The sequence below is a fragment of the Mytilus californianus genome, unplaced genomic scaffold (genome assembly GCF_021869535.1).
Source record: "Mytilus californianus isolate M0D057914Y unplaced genomic scaffold, xbMytCali1.0.p SCAF_5, whole genome shotgun sequence".
Lineage (NCBI taxonomy): Eukaryota > Metazoa > Mollusca > Bivalvia > Mytilida > Mytilidae > Mytilus > Mytilus californianus.
In genome coordinates, this window is record NW_026262701.1 from 1,947,027 (window position 1) to 1,967,056 (window position 20,030).

The 20,030-nt window shown below is 32.4% G+C and overlaps 1 protein-coding gene across 2 annotated transcripts in view; it reads right to left on the reverse strand.

Moving 5' to 3' along the window:
• Positions 1–2,139, reverse strand: part of LOC127701029 (uncharacterized) — a 101,050-nt gene extending 98,911 nt beyond the window's left edge. For both annotated transcript variants that reach the window (XM_052204799.1, XM_052204798.1), the window contains exon 1: positions 2,071–2,139. In XM_052204799.1, coding sequence (XP_052060759.1) covers positions 2,071–2,090 — 20 coding nt within the window. In that variant the 5' untranslated portion in view covers positions 2,091–2,139. The remainder of the gene's footprint in view (positions 1–2,070) is intronic.
• Positions 2,140–20,030: the final 17,891 nt, after the last annotated feature.

Below are 20,030 nucleotides of genomic sequence, written 5' to 3' on the forward strand. Positions count from 1 at the left end.
TTGACCTTTTGAACATTTTTATCAAATGTCAGATTTGCTCTAAATGCTTTAGTTTCTGAGATATAAGCCAAAAACTGCATTTGACCCCTATGTTCTATTTTTAGCCATGGTCGCCATGTTTGTTGATGGATCAAAAATTCGGATACAATTCATAAACTAGATTCCTAAAGGATCATTAATTTAAAGTTAAAAAGTATTCGGTACAATAGTTTCAGAGGAGAAGATTTTTAAATGTTAGCAAACTTGATGAACAAATTGTGTAAAATTGTATTAAAAGGGCAATAACTCCTTAAGGGGTCAATTGACAATTTTTGTCATGTTAACCTTTTTTGTAGATCTTACTTAGCTGAACGTTATAGCTGTTTACAGTTTATATCTTTCTATAATGATATTCAAGATAATAACAAAAAACTGCAAAATTTCCTTAAAACTACAAATTTAGTGGAGCAACCCAACAATGGGTTGTTTGATTCGTCTGAAAAATTCCGGGCTGATAGATCTTGACCAATTGAACAATTTAACCCCATGTCAGTCTTGCTCTAAAAGCTTTAGTTTTTGAGATATAAGCCAAAAACTGCATTTGACCACTATGTTCAATTTTTAGCTATGGCGGCCATGTTTGTTGATGGATCAAAACTTTAGATACATTTATAAACAAGATACCCTAAGGAACATTTAGTTAAAATTTGAAGGTATTTGGCCCCGTAGTTTCAGAGGAGAAGATTTTTGAAATAATTTACGACGACAGACGACAGACGACAACGACAGAAGACGGACGACGACGGACGCCAAGTGATGGTATAAGCTCACATGGGGCCAATCGGGCCCCGGTGAGCTAAAAAGGAATATTAAATATAATTATCTATAATGCTTCGGATAATAGATATCATTCATCAGTATGATTATGATGTAAAATGAATCATATTAATCTATTATGATTAAACTATAACAATCTTGAAATTTATACAATTAAACAGTTCAAACCGAACACAGATATGCTTGTACAATTCTAAAATTTCAAAAATGACGTAGGTTATATAGCATTTTACAACAGAGACTGCAAATATATGTTTCAAATAAAAATGGTAATGTGCGATATGAACTAGTACAATTCTACAATTTCAAAGGTGACGACAGTTAAGATGTTAATTCAACGATTGTGTGAAAATAAATTCCCAATAAACAGCACTGACCGATCTCAGCTGGTATAAAATTTCAAATTGTAGAGCCATATAACCAAAGAAAAATACCCAAGCATAGCGAAATCCATCTAAGGCCAACTTTGCCTGATGAAGTTGAAAACTTAGTATCTTTATAATTTTAAAATTTATAAATGGTGAATTTTGGAAAAGTTTGTTATAAATCATATGATTACCGGAGTATATAACATTGAGATTGTGGTACCCACGGGGACTGATCATTCACCAGCAGAGTTATTGACCCAACGATGTACATATTAAAACAACATATTTGTTTTCATTAACCTTTATCAGAAACGCTTAAAATCGAACATTTGACAGCCAAGGATGTATGAGAACCGAAAGTTTTACTAAGGGAGTTCAAACCTCAGTTTTTCCCAATTCATAAACGGAAAATTTTAGAAAAAAAAATTATGAATCATGTCACTTCCATAGTACTAACTACTGAGCTGTTTATACCATTGGAGACTGATAACCAGCGGAAGTATCGCCTCAGTGATGTAATAAAAAGAAATCAACACGTTATAAATTTCTTACGTTGCTCTTTCGTTTTACTATTCCTGACACTCCCCGTTGTGTTATACAACAGGACACCCTCAAGGACTGGTAATCCATTAGCAGAGGTATCGACCAAAAGATGCAAAACAGTAGTTTTAAAAATCTAGAAAGGATCTACTGTTCGATTGAAAATTATATTTGTTGATTTATAATACATGTAATATGAAACTGAGAGAATGCTCTTTGGTATGGGTTTGCAAAATTCTGATAGGATTTATAATGACTGGGATTAACTTGAGTGCTAATATAGTTTGCTTACAAAGATTCTTTCTTTGTTACCAAGGCACACTATTTGATTTTTATTGAATATTACCTTTTAGGTTCGTCTGACATATTTTTAGAATTGTTTCCACTACTGTTTTTTCTTCGGAAATTTAATCACTTTTGGAAATGTTAATCTGGAATAACACAACAACTGATCATTTATGTGTCTACAATTTAAATAAATATGAATCTAAAGACTCATATGCATCTGGTTATAACATACATGGATTATTTTGAATACTTATTTGGTGTATTATCGTTAAATACTATGTTATTATATTAATTAATCTCTCTTTTCTGCTCTTCAAATATTGACATGTCAGTTTTTAAGATTTCTAAATCCTTACTGATGATTGTGACGTACAAGTACTTGGCTATTAATGTATTTAACAATCACAATTATATTTTTAGAAGGGAGGTTTATAGCAATGTAAGTTTATATATTGTCAATATTTGTTGTTATTTTAAAAACCGAAAACGTTGTTCACGTAAAACTCGTTTTGAATTTTTTAAAACAAGTAACGGTTTGTTAATGAACATAAATATACTTTGAAACTGTGTACAAGTAGCTGTGACGTAGAAATGATAACATAACCTTTATTTTACAGATATTGAGGAGTGTTTGACAGAATATTGAAATATACAGTTGATAAAAGAGGAAAGAAAGATACTAGGGGGACATGAAAACAATCACTTATTTAAGTCGTTCGTCATTCCCCTTTCCCGTACAAATGAAGCATAAGCACCTTTCAAAACACCTGTTAAGTTTCTTAGTTTTATAAATGCCTGACATAATCATACACTGTTAACAAAACAGTAGATAAGAACCATAGTGAAAAAGTACTGTACGTGTTCAGTTATGTAGTAGATTGCAAAAAAAGAAAAAGAAAATGCTCTATTAATGATTGATTTACATGGCAATTTTAAATTATAGCATTTTATAAGACGTTGTCGTCGTGTTCTTTGAACATGGAATAATTTATCAAGTTGGTTGAATATTGTATGGTCTACGTTGTTTTGCTACTATTTCATGCATGTTCATGTCAATAACAACTAGACTTTAAAAACAATAGATAGGTCTTGCAATTAAAAGGGCGAGAGCGAGGTTGTGCGTGAAATACGTAAATAGTACTGGAAAATGAGGGTATGTTGAATAAGGAAAAACAAATAACCTTACAAGGATTGCCACATCCGCACCCCCGACATAGTAAAGAGTTTTAATACTGATAGAGCATTGATCCATGAAATCTACTCAGTAGTCGGCCATGGATATCAACTTATTTCCAATTCAATTAAACGCATTTAAATTTGTGACAGACAAATGAACTATAAAAACAATATTATCACTTAAATGTGATTTTTATAAAGATTTGTTTAAGCCTTCAAGATTAAGGAAACGCTTAGTTTTTCATCAATTTTCACAACATTATCCGTGTCTCCCCAAAATGTTACAACATCACGGAACGTCAATGAAACATAATATATATATAAAAATAATTGACAGAAAGTGTCGATTGTATATATTTTTTACATTTTACATAACACGTTCTGTTATATGGTATTATTTTGGGAGAAATTTTTTTTTTTCAATTTATCTTAAAATTTTAATTATCAACATGAAAATTGGACTTCCTTCATAGTTTCATAATCCTTCGGTTGATCTTAAAGAAGTTAAATTTTTCGTTTAAATAATAATAATATCATGCAAAAGGTTATTTTTCTCAATTGAAAAAAAAATTTTTGGCGTGTAGCGTGGTTAGAAAAATTGCCAAGCCTGGCCCCGTATTCACAAAACTATCGTAACGTTACGACTGTCGTAAGGTAAGGTTTACGATATCGTAAGTTGTAATTTGTATTCACGAAAGAAACTTACGATGCGATGTGTTGTAAATATTGTAATACACTTACGACTGCTCGAAGCCTGTCGTAACTCGCAATCGTGATCGTAAAAGTGGAGGCAGCGCTAATATAAGAAAAAACGAACGATTCATTAGACGAACAAGGTCTTTTTGGATAGATCTTACCCCTGTGAAAGGCCAATGATTTCTTATTAATAGATGCAGATTTTCGAGGCATAAAATTGTAATTATGAGTATGTCTCTATGGTGGAAGTACACCTTTAAACAGAGAACAACTTGACATAAGCAAATATTGGTATAAAACATTCTTAAACATCCAATAAAATTGAGAATGGAAATGGGGAATGTGTCAAAGAGACAACAAACCGACCATAGAGCAGACAACAGCCGAAGGCCACCAATGGGTCTTCAATGCAGCGAAAAACTCCTGCACCCGGAGGCGTCCTTCAGCTGGCCCCTAAACAAATCTGTATACTAGTTCAGTGATAATGGACGCCATACTAAACTCCAAATTATACACAGAAAACTAAAATTAAAAATGATACAAGACTAACAAAGGCCAGAGGCTCCTGACTTGGGACAGGCGCAAAAATGCGGCGGGGTTTTTTGGGATCTCAACCCTCCCCCTATACCTCTAGCCAATGTACAAAAAACAAAGGACAACAGTACGCACAGTAAAACTCAGTATAAGAGAAGTCCGAGTCCGATGTCAGAATAGGAAACAAAAGAAAATAAACAAAATGGCAATAATACATAAATAACAACAGACTGCTAACAGTTACTGACATGCCAGCTCCAGACCTCAATTAAACTGATTGAAAGATTATGTCTTCATCATATGAATATCAGGCACAATCCCTCCTGCTAGGGGTTTAGTATTATACCGTCATAAAATATATGAGAAGAACATAACCCGTGTCATGCCAACAACTGGTTTTAGAATAAATGTGTTTAATTCCGATGCAAAGAACCTATAAGTGAATCAATATTAAAGCCAAAATATGCAATCTTTAATGACCTGACAACATTATCGTAACTATATCCCTTCTTAATAAGTCTGTCTAAAGGTTTTGTTAGCTTTTGAGGTGAATACTGACATTTTTGTGCTTTGTAAAGAATATTACCATAAAAGATTGGATGTGAAATACCCGAACGTATAAGATGTCTGTATTTTGAGTTATATTTACGAATGATGTCCTTATACCGATGATAAGATTAAGTAAATGTTTTGACTAGTTTATGATATCGAAAACCCTGGTGTAATAATTTTTCAGTAATACATAAATTTCTCTCGCTAAAATCTAATACGTTGTTACATACACGAGCGAATCGTACAAGCTGAGATATATAAACACCATAAGATGGTGACAAGGGAACGTCACCATCTAAAAATGGATAATTAACGATAGGAAATGAAAAATCATCTCTTTTATCATAAAGTTTTGTATTAATCTTCCCGTTAATGATATAGATATCAAGATCGAGGAAAGGACAGTGGTCATTGTTAGTATTAGCTTTATTTAAAGCAAGTTCAACAGGATACATTTCTTTAGTATACATACTGAAGTCGTCATTATTGAGAGCCAATATATCATCCAAATATCTAAAAGTATTGTTAAATTTTTGTATCAGATGTTGTTTCGATGGGTTTTTGCTGATTTTAGTCATAAATTGTAACTCATAACAATACAAAAACAGGTCCGCAATAAGTGGTGCACAGTTAGTCCTCATTGGAATTCCGATAACTTGACGATATACGGAATCTCCAAAGCGAACAAAAATGTTATCAAGTAAAAATGCAAGGGCATATATAGTGTCAAAGCATGTCCAATTGACATAGTTCTTTTGTTTGTTGCTACTAAAAAATGACCTAAAAGAGTTTGAACATATGTATTCGCATTCCGACTTTTTAAATGACCATTTAATTAGGTGTGTGATTTTTTTCTTAATAAGAATATGAGGCAAAGTGGCATATAGGGTAGAAAATCAAAGTTTTGAACAGATTCAAAATCACCAATATATGCATGCAATTTATCAAGTACTTCCAACGAGTTTTTGACACTACAACAGTAATCAATTCCACTATTTTCAAAGGCCTTATTTGTACGCGTGCGCACGCACATCGTGATAAAGTGACATGCGCATAGCCATAGCAGGACAAATAGCCACTCGGAAATTTAAAATATCATGCGGGTAACGTTCAGAAATAATCATTTTATTCTGGGACATTATATATCAATAAACTATTCCCAGGTTTTGTCACAATGCACAATAGCACGCTGTATTAAATACTACACACACAACGCGTACAAGGACCGTCTCAAAACATGGATTTTATAATTACGTTATTATTATACCAGGCAGATATTTGATAAACATTCGCATTATTAAAAACACATATGTTTTGTCAAAAGGTAAATGGGTCCCAATTTTTAAATGATTTTTGACTGCAACATAGTCAGTTTTTTTTACTCTCCGATCTACAAATGCACTTTGATTGTTGAAATATACAATGTCACGTTATAGCCTATCCGTAGAGGGACCGTATCAAAGACATACATAACTACCTGTATAAATGATCAAAAATTTTCTACAGGTTCTGAGAATCTTGTTTCCGAAGATTTCAGAATTGCCCATAGAAACTAGAGTACGATACATGAATAGCATTGGAGACCCAATATTCCGAAAGGTTTGGCCCAAGACAGCTAGGGTAATCTGTTCCTAGGGTAGAAAATCCATAGTATTTCGAAATGTTCAAAGTTTTGTAAACATTAAATTTCTTATTATGACCCGATGTCAATGATAATTCATGTCAACACCGAAATATTACATTGTTTTTCATTTATTGTATTTTACATAAATTAGGTCGTTAGTTTTCTTTTTTGAATTGTTTTACATTTGTCATTTCGGGGCCTTTAATAGCTTGCTTGCTTATGCGGTATGGGTTTTGCTCATTGTTGAAGACCGTACGGTGACCTATAGTTGCTAATTTCTACCGGTCATTTGGTCTCTGGTGGAGAGTCTTCTCATTGGCAATCATACCACATCTTCTTATTTTGATATAGACAACAAACTATCGAAAATTATAATGCTTTAGATTGGACTTACAAATTTAGGGTTTGGGCGTTCCTGGTGGAGGTAAATCGATAGAAAAGCTTTAATCTTCGAACATTTACAATATACCGCATTATAAATTCTTAAAATTAATTGAAGTAGAGAAAGCATACAAAGTTACCTCTTATAAATTGTAATTCTTATTTGATTTACGTAATTTGATTACAAATTTCCTGGTATACACGCCAGCGACAAATATCACATGAATGGTACATGTACGTGTAATATTAACTTGTTGAACATCATGGAAGATACAAACAGAAAATGTTTGGAAATAATTTAGTAGTTTGGCATTAATGGTTCTAGTTTATTATATTTATAAAACAAAATGTGGTGACATAAATGTAAAGACTCAAAATATACAGAATGCCACAGCTTTTATCTTACTAAATGAGAATCTTTTCATGTTTTAGCGATAATGTTTGAACTATAATTATCAAAAGCATTCACACTGTAAATTCAGAATAGAAATGAACTCGTATATCCCATACATATATAATTTGATGTAAATAAATATAACGGTATTCTGAAATTATATGTCTCCATAAGCCTGGGAACGGAACTTTGGGTCTCATATGTGATTTATATAAGATTTATATGTCCGAGTGCATTTGATATGACATCATATATTGAAAGCGTTTTAATTAAAATTCAATTTGGATTTTAAATCGGGCACTTGCTGAACAAAATCCTCCTTTGTTACGTAAAATGATTGTTCTGTAGATTTACCACATTAGAAACTGCGAGAAATTTGCAACAGTACTACGACAACGTTGATGAATACAACTCACGACATGTTTTATGCATGTCTTTTATTTACAATAAATAATTACGATACGACATGTTGTATCGTATCTTTAATGAAGACGGGGCCTGATTCTCTTGAAATAAACACACGATTTTCATTAGTTAATCTACACGCAAAGTTTTCCAAATATTACCCCACATTTTTTGGAGAAATATATGTAGCACAAGCTTTATAATACCGAGGATTTCGTTTTAGGAATCTAGTAACAGATACATCATTGCTGGTACGAATGTTTGTTTATACAGTTACAGTCATTTTCACGCATCCGACACACACCCGCATATAAAAAAATCTCATTCTATTATAAGAACTGTAAATCACTTTTTAATTTCAAACTTTATGAACATTTCCAAACTAAAGTTTTAATTTGAAAATATATTTCAGATGCTGATAGTATAGATTAAAGAAAAGCGTTCATTTTCTAAAAGACCCTTAAACTATTCGCGATCTGTAGTATTGAAACTACAGTTGACGGTGGGTTGCTAATATTCAACTAATAAACTCTTTGGTGTCGGCTGTTGCCATGCAATATATATGTCTTGACTAAGATACTTGTGATGACAAAATAATGTAAAAGAAATACATATTTTAAAAAACAAATTGATTACATTAAATGAGTGTATAAACAAAAAATGTAAAGAGGATGTCATTAACTTTTTAAAGACTGGACAAAGTATAACAAACAAGAAAAACAATAACAATAACAATAAAAGGTACAAAGAGGGGGTGATACATACACATCCTACAGAAATGCTAAATCTTGAAAAGGAACTTTATGAAAATATTTATAAAAGTTCAAATCCTAATAAAAATTTTATAAAAGCTTATGTTGTGAATACAGAATGTGATCATATCATAACATATAAATAAGGTTATATTATGGAAGGTTCTTTAAGCATTCAGGAATGCACAGATTCATAATTTTTTAAATGAAACTAAATAAAGCCCCATGTTTTGAATGGTTACGTGTAGAATTTTACAAAGCATTTAGGAACATCTTAAAGATTTTGCAGTAAAAGCTTTTAATTTCTCATTCAATAAAGGGGTGTTAACAAATTCACAACAATTAGGAGTTATTTCACTTTTACATAAAAAATGATCCTCTCTGTTTAGACAATAATATTAATCTTCACCCTCCAAGTTTTGTTCGGTAGGAAACAATGTAAAATTGAAATTAAAAGCAAATCTACTAGCCCTTCCCTCGTTTTTTCTCCACGTTTGAGGAAAACCAAAAACAAAACGACATAGTACGGGTTATTTTCTTATACATTTTATAATGCCAGTAACTGCTAGTAGTCCGTTGTTAATTTATGTATCATTGTCGTTTTGCTAAGTTTTTTTTTTGTTAACTATTTTGACATAGGACTCGGGAATCTTTTAAATTGAGTTTAACTGTGCGTATTGTTGTGTGTTTGTTCAATCTACATTGGCTGGAGGTATAGGGGGAGGGTTGAGATATCACAAAACATGTTTAAACCCGCCGCGTTTTACGCATATTCTAAGACAGGAGCCTCTGGTCTTTGGTTGTTTTGTATTATTTTTAATTTCAGTTCATTTATATTTTTTGGAGTTTAGTATGATGTCCATTTTTCACTAAACTAGTACACATTTTTGTTTAGAGTCAAGCTGAAGTCCGCCTCAGGGTGCGGGATTATCTCGCTGTGTTGAAGGTCCATTAGTGGCCTTCGGCTGTTATTTTACTCTCTGGTCGGATTCTTGTCTCTTTGACACATTCCTCATTTTCATTCTGAATTTCAAGAATTTACGATCAAAAACGGCCACTTTAAATAAATAAGATATGGACGTTTTTTGTAAATAAATTCTTTTTAGAGCCAACATTCCCAGATTTCGAACAGGTGTGTACAACTATCTGATCATTGATCGGAGATATTAAATCAGCTAAAATTACTTTGATTTTCTGAAATTGTAAATTATGGTACGGTGTTGGCTTTCTTTTTGACTTATTGTTGAACCCCTGATTCTTAGAGGGCGTGTTTAATGAGTCATGTCCGATTATCATTTAGTAAACCTGACCTCGATTCAAATACCTACACTGAGTTAATAAGTTCTGGGTACAATAAGTAAACAAAAGCGATCTGTTATGAAAAAAAGATTGTCCTAGTTATCTTAGATGATTGTTTTGCGTTGAATAACAGTTCAAAGTGCGCGAATAAGTTTGTAAGACATGTGATAATGCTGAAAATAATATTTTGAATGCCAAATAAACGTTTAATAAAGGCAACAGTAGTATACCGCTGTTCAAAACTCATAAATCGATAGAGATAAAACAAATCCGCGTTACAAACTAAAACTGAGGGAAACGCATCCAATATAAGAGGAGAACAACGACACAACAAAAACACAACATTAAAATGTAACACACACAGAAACGAACTATAATATAACAATGGCCATTTTCCTGACTTGGTACAGGACATTTTAAGAAAAAAATGGTGGGTTGAACCTGGTTTTGTGGCAGGCCAAACCTCCCGCTTTAATGGCAACGTCTAACACAACACCAAAACGACAACATCACATGACAGGACCACAATACAAATAAATGGGAGAACATATAGGACAAAGAAACACACGAATAATAGCTAACAAAAGGTACTAGGCTTAAAATTCAATACGGCAGTGCGTCTCGTCCACACAAGACCATCCAGTGATGATTAAAATGATTAATAAAAAAATGTTTCTAGCCATAGTATTTGGATCCTAACCACTATCAAATTAAATGCTTAACTAATAATCACATGTATACCACTTTAACAAGTTATAATGCTGCTCCTATTATCTTGACGTTCTTATTAGAATATTGAACGAAAAACTTACAGTCTTTAAATTTCAACACAATTAGGGTGCAGTTTTCAGAGGGGAGGGGTTAACTTCCACTGCATATAATTTATCCCGGGGTTCTAAATTTCGTATGATGATGGGCCCGAATTAGTGGTTTTGCACCAAATATCATAAATCACGTATCGCTTATTTCATAATATTCTTCAAATAAAATCTAAATAAATCTGTTTTTTAACACCATGGTGTTTCGTATGTAAAATTTAACGGATGCTTATGTTTATTTGTCATGCCAAAAGACAGAAAACCTCGGCTTGATATGTTTTACATGGATACTGTAAACCTTTAACGTAGGAAATTATCATTATCGTATTTACGGTCATGGAATGTTTGGTGCCCCCCTTTTTTTCTTTTATCATATCCCCGTTTTTGAGAACCAGACAGAAAAAAACCACAGTGGTATTGTGTAATCGAGGGAGTTTTCCTATGACAATCGTACATATTTTTTTTTTTATCTATATGAACTTGGTTATTATTTGGTAAACTTGTTTTGATTTGTTTTTCAATTCACTTGTTGTTTATGATTGATACACAATCTACTTATATGGCGTATTTAAATCATTCGAATAAAAATGTGGTTAATTGTATAATGACAATTATAGATCTTATAAAATCAACACATAACAGTTATGTGTATCCGTTTCTTGTAAATAAAGGCAACAGTAGAACACCGCTGTTCGAAAGTTATAAATCGATTGAGAGAAAACAAATCCGGGTTACAAACTGAATAAAGGCAACAGTAGTATACCGCTGTTCGAAATTCATCAATCGATTGAGAAAAAAAACAAATCCGGGTTACAAACTAAAACCGAGAGAAACACATTAAATATAAGATGAGAACTACGACACAACAGAAACACAACATTAAAATGTACCACACATAGAAACTGAGATAAACAAATCAACTAAAAGGGGAAACCAACGAAACAACAGAAACACTGAAGTGCAACAAAAAACCAAAATGACAATGCAACACACACAGAAACGAACTATAAGATAACAATTGCTATTTTTCCTGACTTGGTACAGGACATTTTAAGAAAAAAAAAATGGGTTGAACCTAGTTTTGCGGCTAACCACATTTCGACATGCTACTAGTTATCAAAGGTACCAGGCTTATAATTTAATACACCATACGTGTGTTTCGTCTACATAAGACTAACCAGTGACGCTCAGATCAAAATACTAAAGAAAGCCAACAAGTACAAAGTTGAAGAGCATTGATGACCCAAAATTCTAAAATGTTGTGCCAAATACGGCTAAGGTTATCTGTGCCTGGGATAAGAAAATCCTTAGTATTTAAAATAATTCTTACTTTTGCAAACAGTAAATTCATAAGAATGACCATATAATTAATGTTCATGTCAATTCCGAAGTGGTGACTAACCACATAATTGAAACGAACACCACGTAAAACAAAATAGGACAGCACATAAAACAGCACAAAAGAACCATGTATTGTCACCGACTGGATACGCTACAAAAGTGACGTCACAGGTAGATTTCTAAAATTTTGATATAGTTTAAAATAAGGTTTGTAATTATGGTAATTGATGTATAATATAACAATTACAATTTAATTAATAAAGAATTGTGTTAGTAATCAGATAATTAATTGTATTATCTAGCTATGTCGGTATTTCTTCTAAATCAAACTATAAAACAAATAAATCGTGTACGTTGAGTTGCCCAAAACTAAAATCTTATAAGTGAACTGGGTGATTAATTATCTTTACTTTTACATACGAATAGAATATTGTTGTAAACCACTTATCATAATGTCTTCTGTGTTGGGGTATAGTTTTATATCATCAACACTAAATCGAACTACAACTGGCAATGTTAGTTATTCCAAATGAACTAAAAGTGTTATAATTGGTCCTCCCTCCGAAATGTTGTTAATAATACTTTTGCAAAACATTATATTAATTCATCCGTTATGATAAACACACATAATGCAGCATGTTTTAAGTAGAGTTATAAGATCATAAATAACCACAAACCATTGACAAAAAAAATGCAATCACTACTAAAAAATATTCATAAACTTCCCTCACTGCTAGAGATGCCAACTCATAGACGATACATTTTCGAATTAAAATACACTTTTGGGCTGTCTAAAATTTCAATGTGTCTACCCTTCGGTGTTAATTCGGCGAAACCTAACTTCTTTAAATGCTCAGTAACCGTCTGTGGAAGTGCATTGATAATGAAATTGTATATTATAAGTGTATGAATCAGACAACGTATGTACATGTGTATGTTTTGTTCCGCCGGTGGTGATGTAGTATGACTTGTTTTTAAACACCTTCAGGTTTTTGTAATGCTGATTTTGTTTTATCGATTTCCGTGGTTGAATGCATCTGCATTACTCCGATATTAATTTCAACAGCATTCCATCGTATATTTTCCCCCTCCAGTGAACAAACAGGTGTTTTGATATATCTTTCTGGCACTTAACTCCTTGACTATTAATCGTATAGAATGATACTTTTTATATTTGTGTATGATCCTAAAGTTCTGTGTATGTAATGAAGAGGGACGAAAGATACCAGAGTGAAAGTCAAACTCATAGATCGGAAACAAACTGACAACGTCATGGCCAAAAGTAAAAAGGCAAACAGACAAATAATAGTACAGATGACACAACATAGAAAACTAAAGACTAAGCAACACGAACCCCAACAAAAACTGGGGGTGCTCTGGAAGGGTAAGCAGATCCTGCTCCACACGTGGCACTCGTCGTGTTGCTTATATTATTACATATCCGGTAAATAGTCTAATTCGGTAGGTCACATTCGTGAAAAGGGAAGGGTATTGTAGTTACGACATAAGGAACATATCCGATATCATCTGTGAAACGGTTATTCCATAACGGTCAACAAACTCGTGATGGCGTCCGTAAAATTTACGAAGGGATGATTTCAACTTCACCATTTGGAACTCATGGTTTAATAGCTTCCTTGTGAGCAGCAATCCTCTATCAAGGTCATGGAATGTTTGGTGCGCCATTTTATTTTCGTTTATCATATCCCCGTTTTGAGAACCAGACAGAAAAAAAAACAGTGATAGGGTGTAATAGAAAGTGTTTTCCTATGACAATCGTACATATTTTTTTATTTATATGAACTTGGTTATTATTTGGTAGACTTGGTATAAATGTGTTTCTCAATTCAATTGGTTTTTTTTTATTGATACACAATATACTCATATGGCGTATTTTGTTCATCCGATTGAAATTGTTGTTAACTAAAGACTGACTATATTAAATCTTATAATAGGAACAAACAACAGTTATGTGTATCCGTTTCCCGTATAATAATGTCTTCAGTGTTGTGGTATAGTATTATATCATCAGCACTAAATCGTACTACAACTGGCAATGTTAGTAATTCCAAATGAATTAATAGTGTTATAATTGATAGTCGCTCCGAAATGTTGTCAAATTTCATTTTTGCAAAACATTCCATTGATTGATTCGTTATGATATACACACATAATGCGACATGTTATAAGTAGAGTTATTAGGTCATATATAACCACAAACCATTGACAAAACAAATGCAATCATTACTAAAAAATATTTTTAAACTTGCCTCACATCTAAAGATTCCAACTCATAGACGATACATTATCAAATGTATAACACACTGAATTCCTTCGGGCTGTCTGTAAATTTTCGATTTGTCTACCATACGGTGTAAATTCGACGAAAAATTACTTCTTTAAATACCGAGTAACCGTCTGCATTGTACATTGATATTGAAAGCGTATATTATAAGTGTTTAAAAACGTACATGTGTATACTTTTATCCGCCGGTGGTGATGTAATATGAATTGATTTTAAACACCTTTTGTTATAATGTCTGATCGAATTTCATGGTTAAATGTTTCTACAAAACTCCGATATCAATTTCAACAAAAATCCATCATATACCTTGTCTTCGCACGCGAACAAACAGGTGCGATGATTTATATTGCTGGCACTCAATTACATGAATAGTAATCATATAGAATGATTCATTTTATATTTGAGTATGATCAGAAAGTTCTGTGAATGTATAGAATAAATTCGTTTCTAAACTCTATATGATCGGTGTTATGTATTTATAGAAAAAAAAAACAGCACTTTATAACTCTGTTGAATAAGAAAGTTATATGTATGCGTAGAATAATCTATTATTAGCATTATTGTAAATAGACAATGTTTTTTGAAAGGACAGCTTTGTACATAGCGCAAAATAATTTTAGTTTAAAATATAACAAACTAACATCAATATACTTGTGAATGTCTAGTAAAACAAGCTTTTTGAAATAATTTTGTTACTTATAAGGTTTAAAATTGCATTTTCATGATGTTTAGTAAAAAGAAGGAATGTGGGCTTTTCCTTTTCGATGCTACTGTCAGATTAAAATTTTGTTTGGTATTGCGATGTGTGTTCTGCTCCTAATGTGTGACTCTTAATCATGACTAACGAAGTTGTGGTAGTTCTTTAATGTTTGGTAATGGTTAAAGGTATGCATGCTTATGAAAAAGGGTTGCAATTTGGAAAACTTTCTCAGAACAGAAGTCTAATAATGAAAAAGTGCAAAACTGAGTCACAAACATAAATACATGTAGCTCATTGCATAGCAAATAAAGCATAGGCGCATGAGGCATCAATCACCCTTTTCGTTTCCATCTTTTATCGGTGTTTACTTTTGATGGTATTTGATGCGACTGTCATACAAGTGAGAGGTTTAGCGCTATAAAACCAGGTTCAATCCACCATTTTCTACATAAGAAAATGCCTGTACCAAGTCAGGAATATGACAGTTGTTGTCCATTCGTTTGATGTGTTTTATCTTTTGAATTTGTCATTTGATTAGGGACGTTTCGTTTTAAATTTTCCTCGGAGTTCAGTATTTTTGTGATTGTACTTTTTGTTAGTACACATTCTTAGATATTTTAGCTCATTTTCACCCATGTAATGTGTTGTTGCTCTTATCCATCGACAGTACGATAACAGTAGTTTGTATATGCTGCCCTCCTATTTAAATTTTGCACCAGAAAATTAAAAATTTAGGGACATCATGTATAAACTACTTCTTTTGTTATTTTGTATTGATAAAAGAAAGAACACATTGCATAACATAAACTAGTAATGAGCATTCCCAAAAAATAATTAAACACGAAACTAAGAAAGACAAGACATACTTAAGAAACCTGTTATATCTAGATAATTATGTTCGTAACAAACAAACACCATTATTTAACTTGGTCAAAAGAACGGAATTGTAGATAACTATCATACAAATCCGAGGTTTAAATATGATAGATACAATGGATAAACATTGATTCTTGAAAAAGAAACCATGAGCCCAGAAAATTGTGTTTTTTTTTCATGAATCGACGTTTATTAATTAAACTATTGTTTTAATGTCATTTCAAAATCAAAGCCTGGTCTTATTTAGAAGGTTTTGTAAATGAGCTTAAATAACCCTATTATCATGTTCAACGATACATAAAATACATCAGAGTTCACAATTATTTTGTAAGAGCAATACAAATATTTTATAACACGTCTGTCTTTAAATTATTATTATTTGAGGACTTATTTACAAAATAAGACATATTCGGTCTTATTTTTAAGTATTTATGGTATGTTTGTTACTTTCAAACAGCGGTATACTACTGGTGCCTTTAATTATCGACATTTCTTGCAAATAAACTTATATATAGGCACATTACGAGTAATCGCATATGGATTTGCAAATAAACATTTATAAAGATATGAAGTAAAACAGATGAAATCATACTATATTTCTTAGACAAAGATGGAAAAATTGAATGTTATCATTTTCATTTCAAATACCTTTCAAATTACAAAAATATCCACAATAACATACACAATAAGAAAAACGGAAAACTAAAGAACATGAACAGCAAAAAGAAAACAGGGATTCGAACTAAACCGACATTTAAAGAAACAACAGACACAGCTGCTCCCGCCTCACTTTTAGACTTATACAGCAAATTTGATAACAGCAGTCATATCCAGAATCAATGACATAATGAGACGATTTTTAACTTTGGAATTATCAAATCCCCCTACCTAAATAGCAATATACATGTACCAACTTCGCCTGAATACAGGATATACATTTTCAAACTCATTCAGTATTCAAGAGCCTGCAGCTGCTACTCAGACTTTGTTAAGGGTCACCAGTGCCTGAGCAAAACGTTGAGGAACCAGGGTTATGTCAGAGAACGTCTCGTCCTTTTTTCTAAAATAAGTTCATCGGAAGATACCACGACCTTGTTTATGTACAATAATCCGTATCAAATTTACAAATGATATATGATGGTTTTGGTGAATAGATTATATGTACTGACGTTGTATATCATCTAAGTATGTGTTATAGTGTTCTTTTATTTGTCTTTGTACATTATTAACGTTAACTGTTCGGTCCATTTTTTTTATATCCTTTAGATGTGGCTCGGTTCTTATACATCCCGCCATTGTGTTATTGTGTTGTTTTGTCAATTTTTGTATTCGTGTGTTTTAATGTTTCGTATATGCTTTTAAAAAAAATTGATTTCAAAATTGCACAACAAACAAAATATATACCAAACAACAATTCAAAACATACTAGCTAGTTTATATTTTAGCTAGTGGTGTGAATCAGATGTGGATACTAAAAAGTTCCAAAGATCTTTTAGAGTACATACAATCTAAGATTCTTTCATCTTGCAATAGTATTAAAACATTTGACTTTTCTACACTCTACACAACTATTCCCAACTCCAAACGAAAAGAAAAATTGAAAGAGTTTGTATTGCTTTGTTTAATAAAAAAGAATGGCAAACGTTGATACAAGTATCTTGTCTTAGGGAAGGATACATCCTACTTTATAAAGTATCACTCTGATTCAAACAAAAAATTCTCTGAAACTGACATTATCAAGAAACTTGATTTTTTTATTGACAACATATTTGTTACGTTTGGAGGACGTGTTTTTATTATTATGAGGCTGATTTCATACAGGAACTTCTTTGGAAGAAAGATAAGTTGTTAGCAATATCCTTCAACTTTACTTTCCGCTATATAGACGAATCTATCCCATCGAACTAGAGATAAAGAATACTACAGATACAGTTAAGTCTGCCTCATATCTTGACTTACATCTAAAAATTGACAATGAGGGTCGGTTGAGAACAAAACTTTACGTCAAAAGAGATGATTCCAGCTTCCCAATTGTGAACATTCCATTTCTATGTAGCAACATTCCAGCAGCGCCTGCATACGGAGTATATATCTCCAAATTGATACGATATTCCCGGGCTTGTATTTCCTATCATGCTTTCCTTGATAGTGGGTTACTGCTCACAAGGACGCAATTAAACCAAGAGTTCCAAATGGTGAAGTTGAAATCAACCCTTCGTAAATGTTACGGACGCCATCACGAGTGGGTTGAATAACCGTTTCACAGATGATATTGGATATATTCCTTATGTCATCACTACTATCCCAATCTCTTTTCAGGAATGTGACCTACCGAATTAGACTACTTACCGGATTTGTAATTACATAAGCAACACGACAGGTGGCACAAGAGGAGCAAGATCTGCATACCTTTCCGGAGCACCTGAGATCACCCCCAGTTTTGGTGGGGTTCGTGATGCTTAGTCTTTTGTTTTCTATGTTGTGTCTTGTGTACTATTATTTGTCTGTTTGTCTTTTTCTTTTTTAGCCATGGTGTTGTCAGTTTATTTTTGATCGATGAGTTTGACTGTCCCTTTGGTATCTTTCGTTCCTCCTTTACAGTGTTCATTCTACAAGAGTTGTTTCCCATGCAGGTTGACCATGAGAACTCTATAATTTGCGTATGATTAAACAATTGCCCCTATGAAAGACATATGTTACAAAATGTAAAAATAAAAAACACTTTCCAACATTAAATTAAATTATATTTATGTTTAAGAATATGTTAAACAGTTTTAAAGGTTGTGCCAATAAGCATAGAGCTTCAGGTGGAAAGTGAAAAAAAAAATCATGAATTTTGGTTATAACGAACATCTGAGACTTATAAGACTATACAACAAGCAATATCGATCAATTGAAAAGAATAAAGCTTTTTGCAGTCAAATAATGGTTATCATAGAAACTAGTCAATCTGAGACACTATTCTTAGTAAAACAACAGGATATTTCGACATAAAATATAATATCGGAATTAAGAATATTGGTCACTGCAAGTAAATATTTTAATTGTATAACCTGGTCCTCAATGCTCTTCAACTTCGTACTTTATTTGGCCTTTTTAACATTTTTTGATTCGAGCGTCACTGGTGAGTCTTTTGTAGACGAAATGCGTGTCGGCGTAAATATAAATTTCAATCCTGGTATCTATGATGAGTTTATGATAAGCTAAATAAATGGTATTTTAAAAAAATATTTTATTTATGGTTGCTATGGTTACAGGAAAATCAAACGGTTCAAGTTTATAAATTTTACACAACAATGAGCAAATTGTAGGTAAAAATTATAAAAAATCCAGATGTATGTTATAGATAATGCATATCTTAAGGTGTTTCTTGTCGTAGAAAACATCGAGTGTAGTCAGGATTGAACAAATGAAAAACCGACCGTAGGGATAAACTGACCACGCCAGGGCTAAACAACAAAAAGACAAACAACAAAGTCACAACACAGCTAGTCGGGATAAACATTTAGTTACTGTTTTTTTTTTCTTCTGACATGATTTATTCACTGAACTTATGTTGAGAAAATATGAAAGAATATTTTTGCTTTTTGCATTATATTCCCGGACACACACATATGTCTTGCCAATGCTAAGTTGTCACTGGTCATATAAAATTGTGTTTATGATACATGAAGCCTTTAAGTGTTAAATGCACAGTTAAAAATCAAGGTATAGTCTAACAGTTGATCAACTTCTGCTAACATCAATTTGGAAATACATATAAATAGTGAATCCGTCAAATGTTCTTCCAGATATAGTCGGAGGTTGATGTTATGCTACTTCTTTGTTATGGAAAATTGACGGAAGGGAAAATTTAACTATCAACTTTTCATATATTCTACATGTAGTTAACATTTCTTTATCAATACAAAAGTCAAGAAAAATATGTGTGTGATGATATGAGCCAGACCCCACTGTATGCTTCTTGTAATTCAATTAAGTTCTTTTATGATAATTCAAAAAAAGAATCAACTTTGTTAGATGATTTCATTCATTCAATCTTTCTTTTAAACAGCAATAAACGACTCATTGCATAGGCTCTTGTGAGAAGTTGTGACTAAACCAAAGTCCAAGTTTGATTTTTCAATACTAAAGGAGAGGGTGGCCATAAATATGTTCGGCCCTC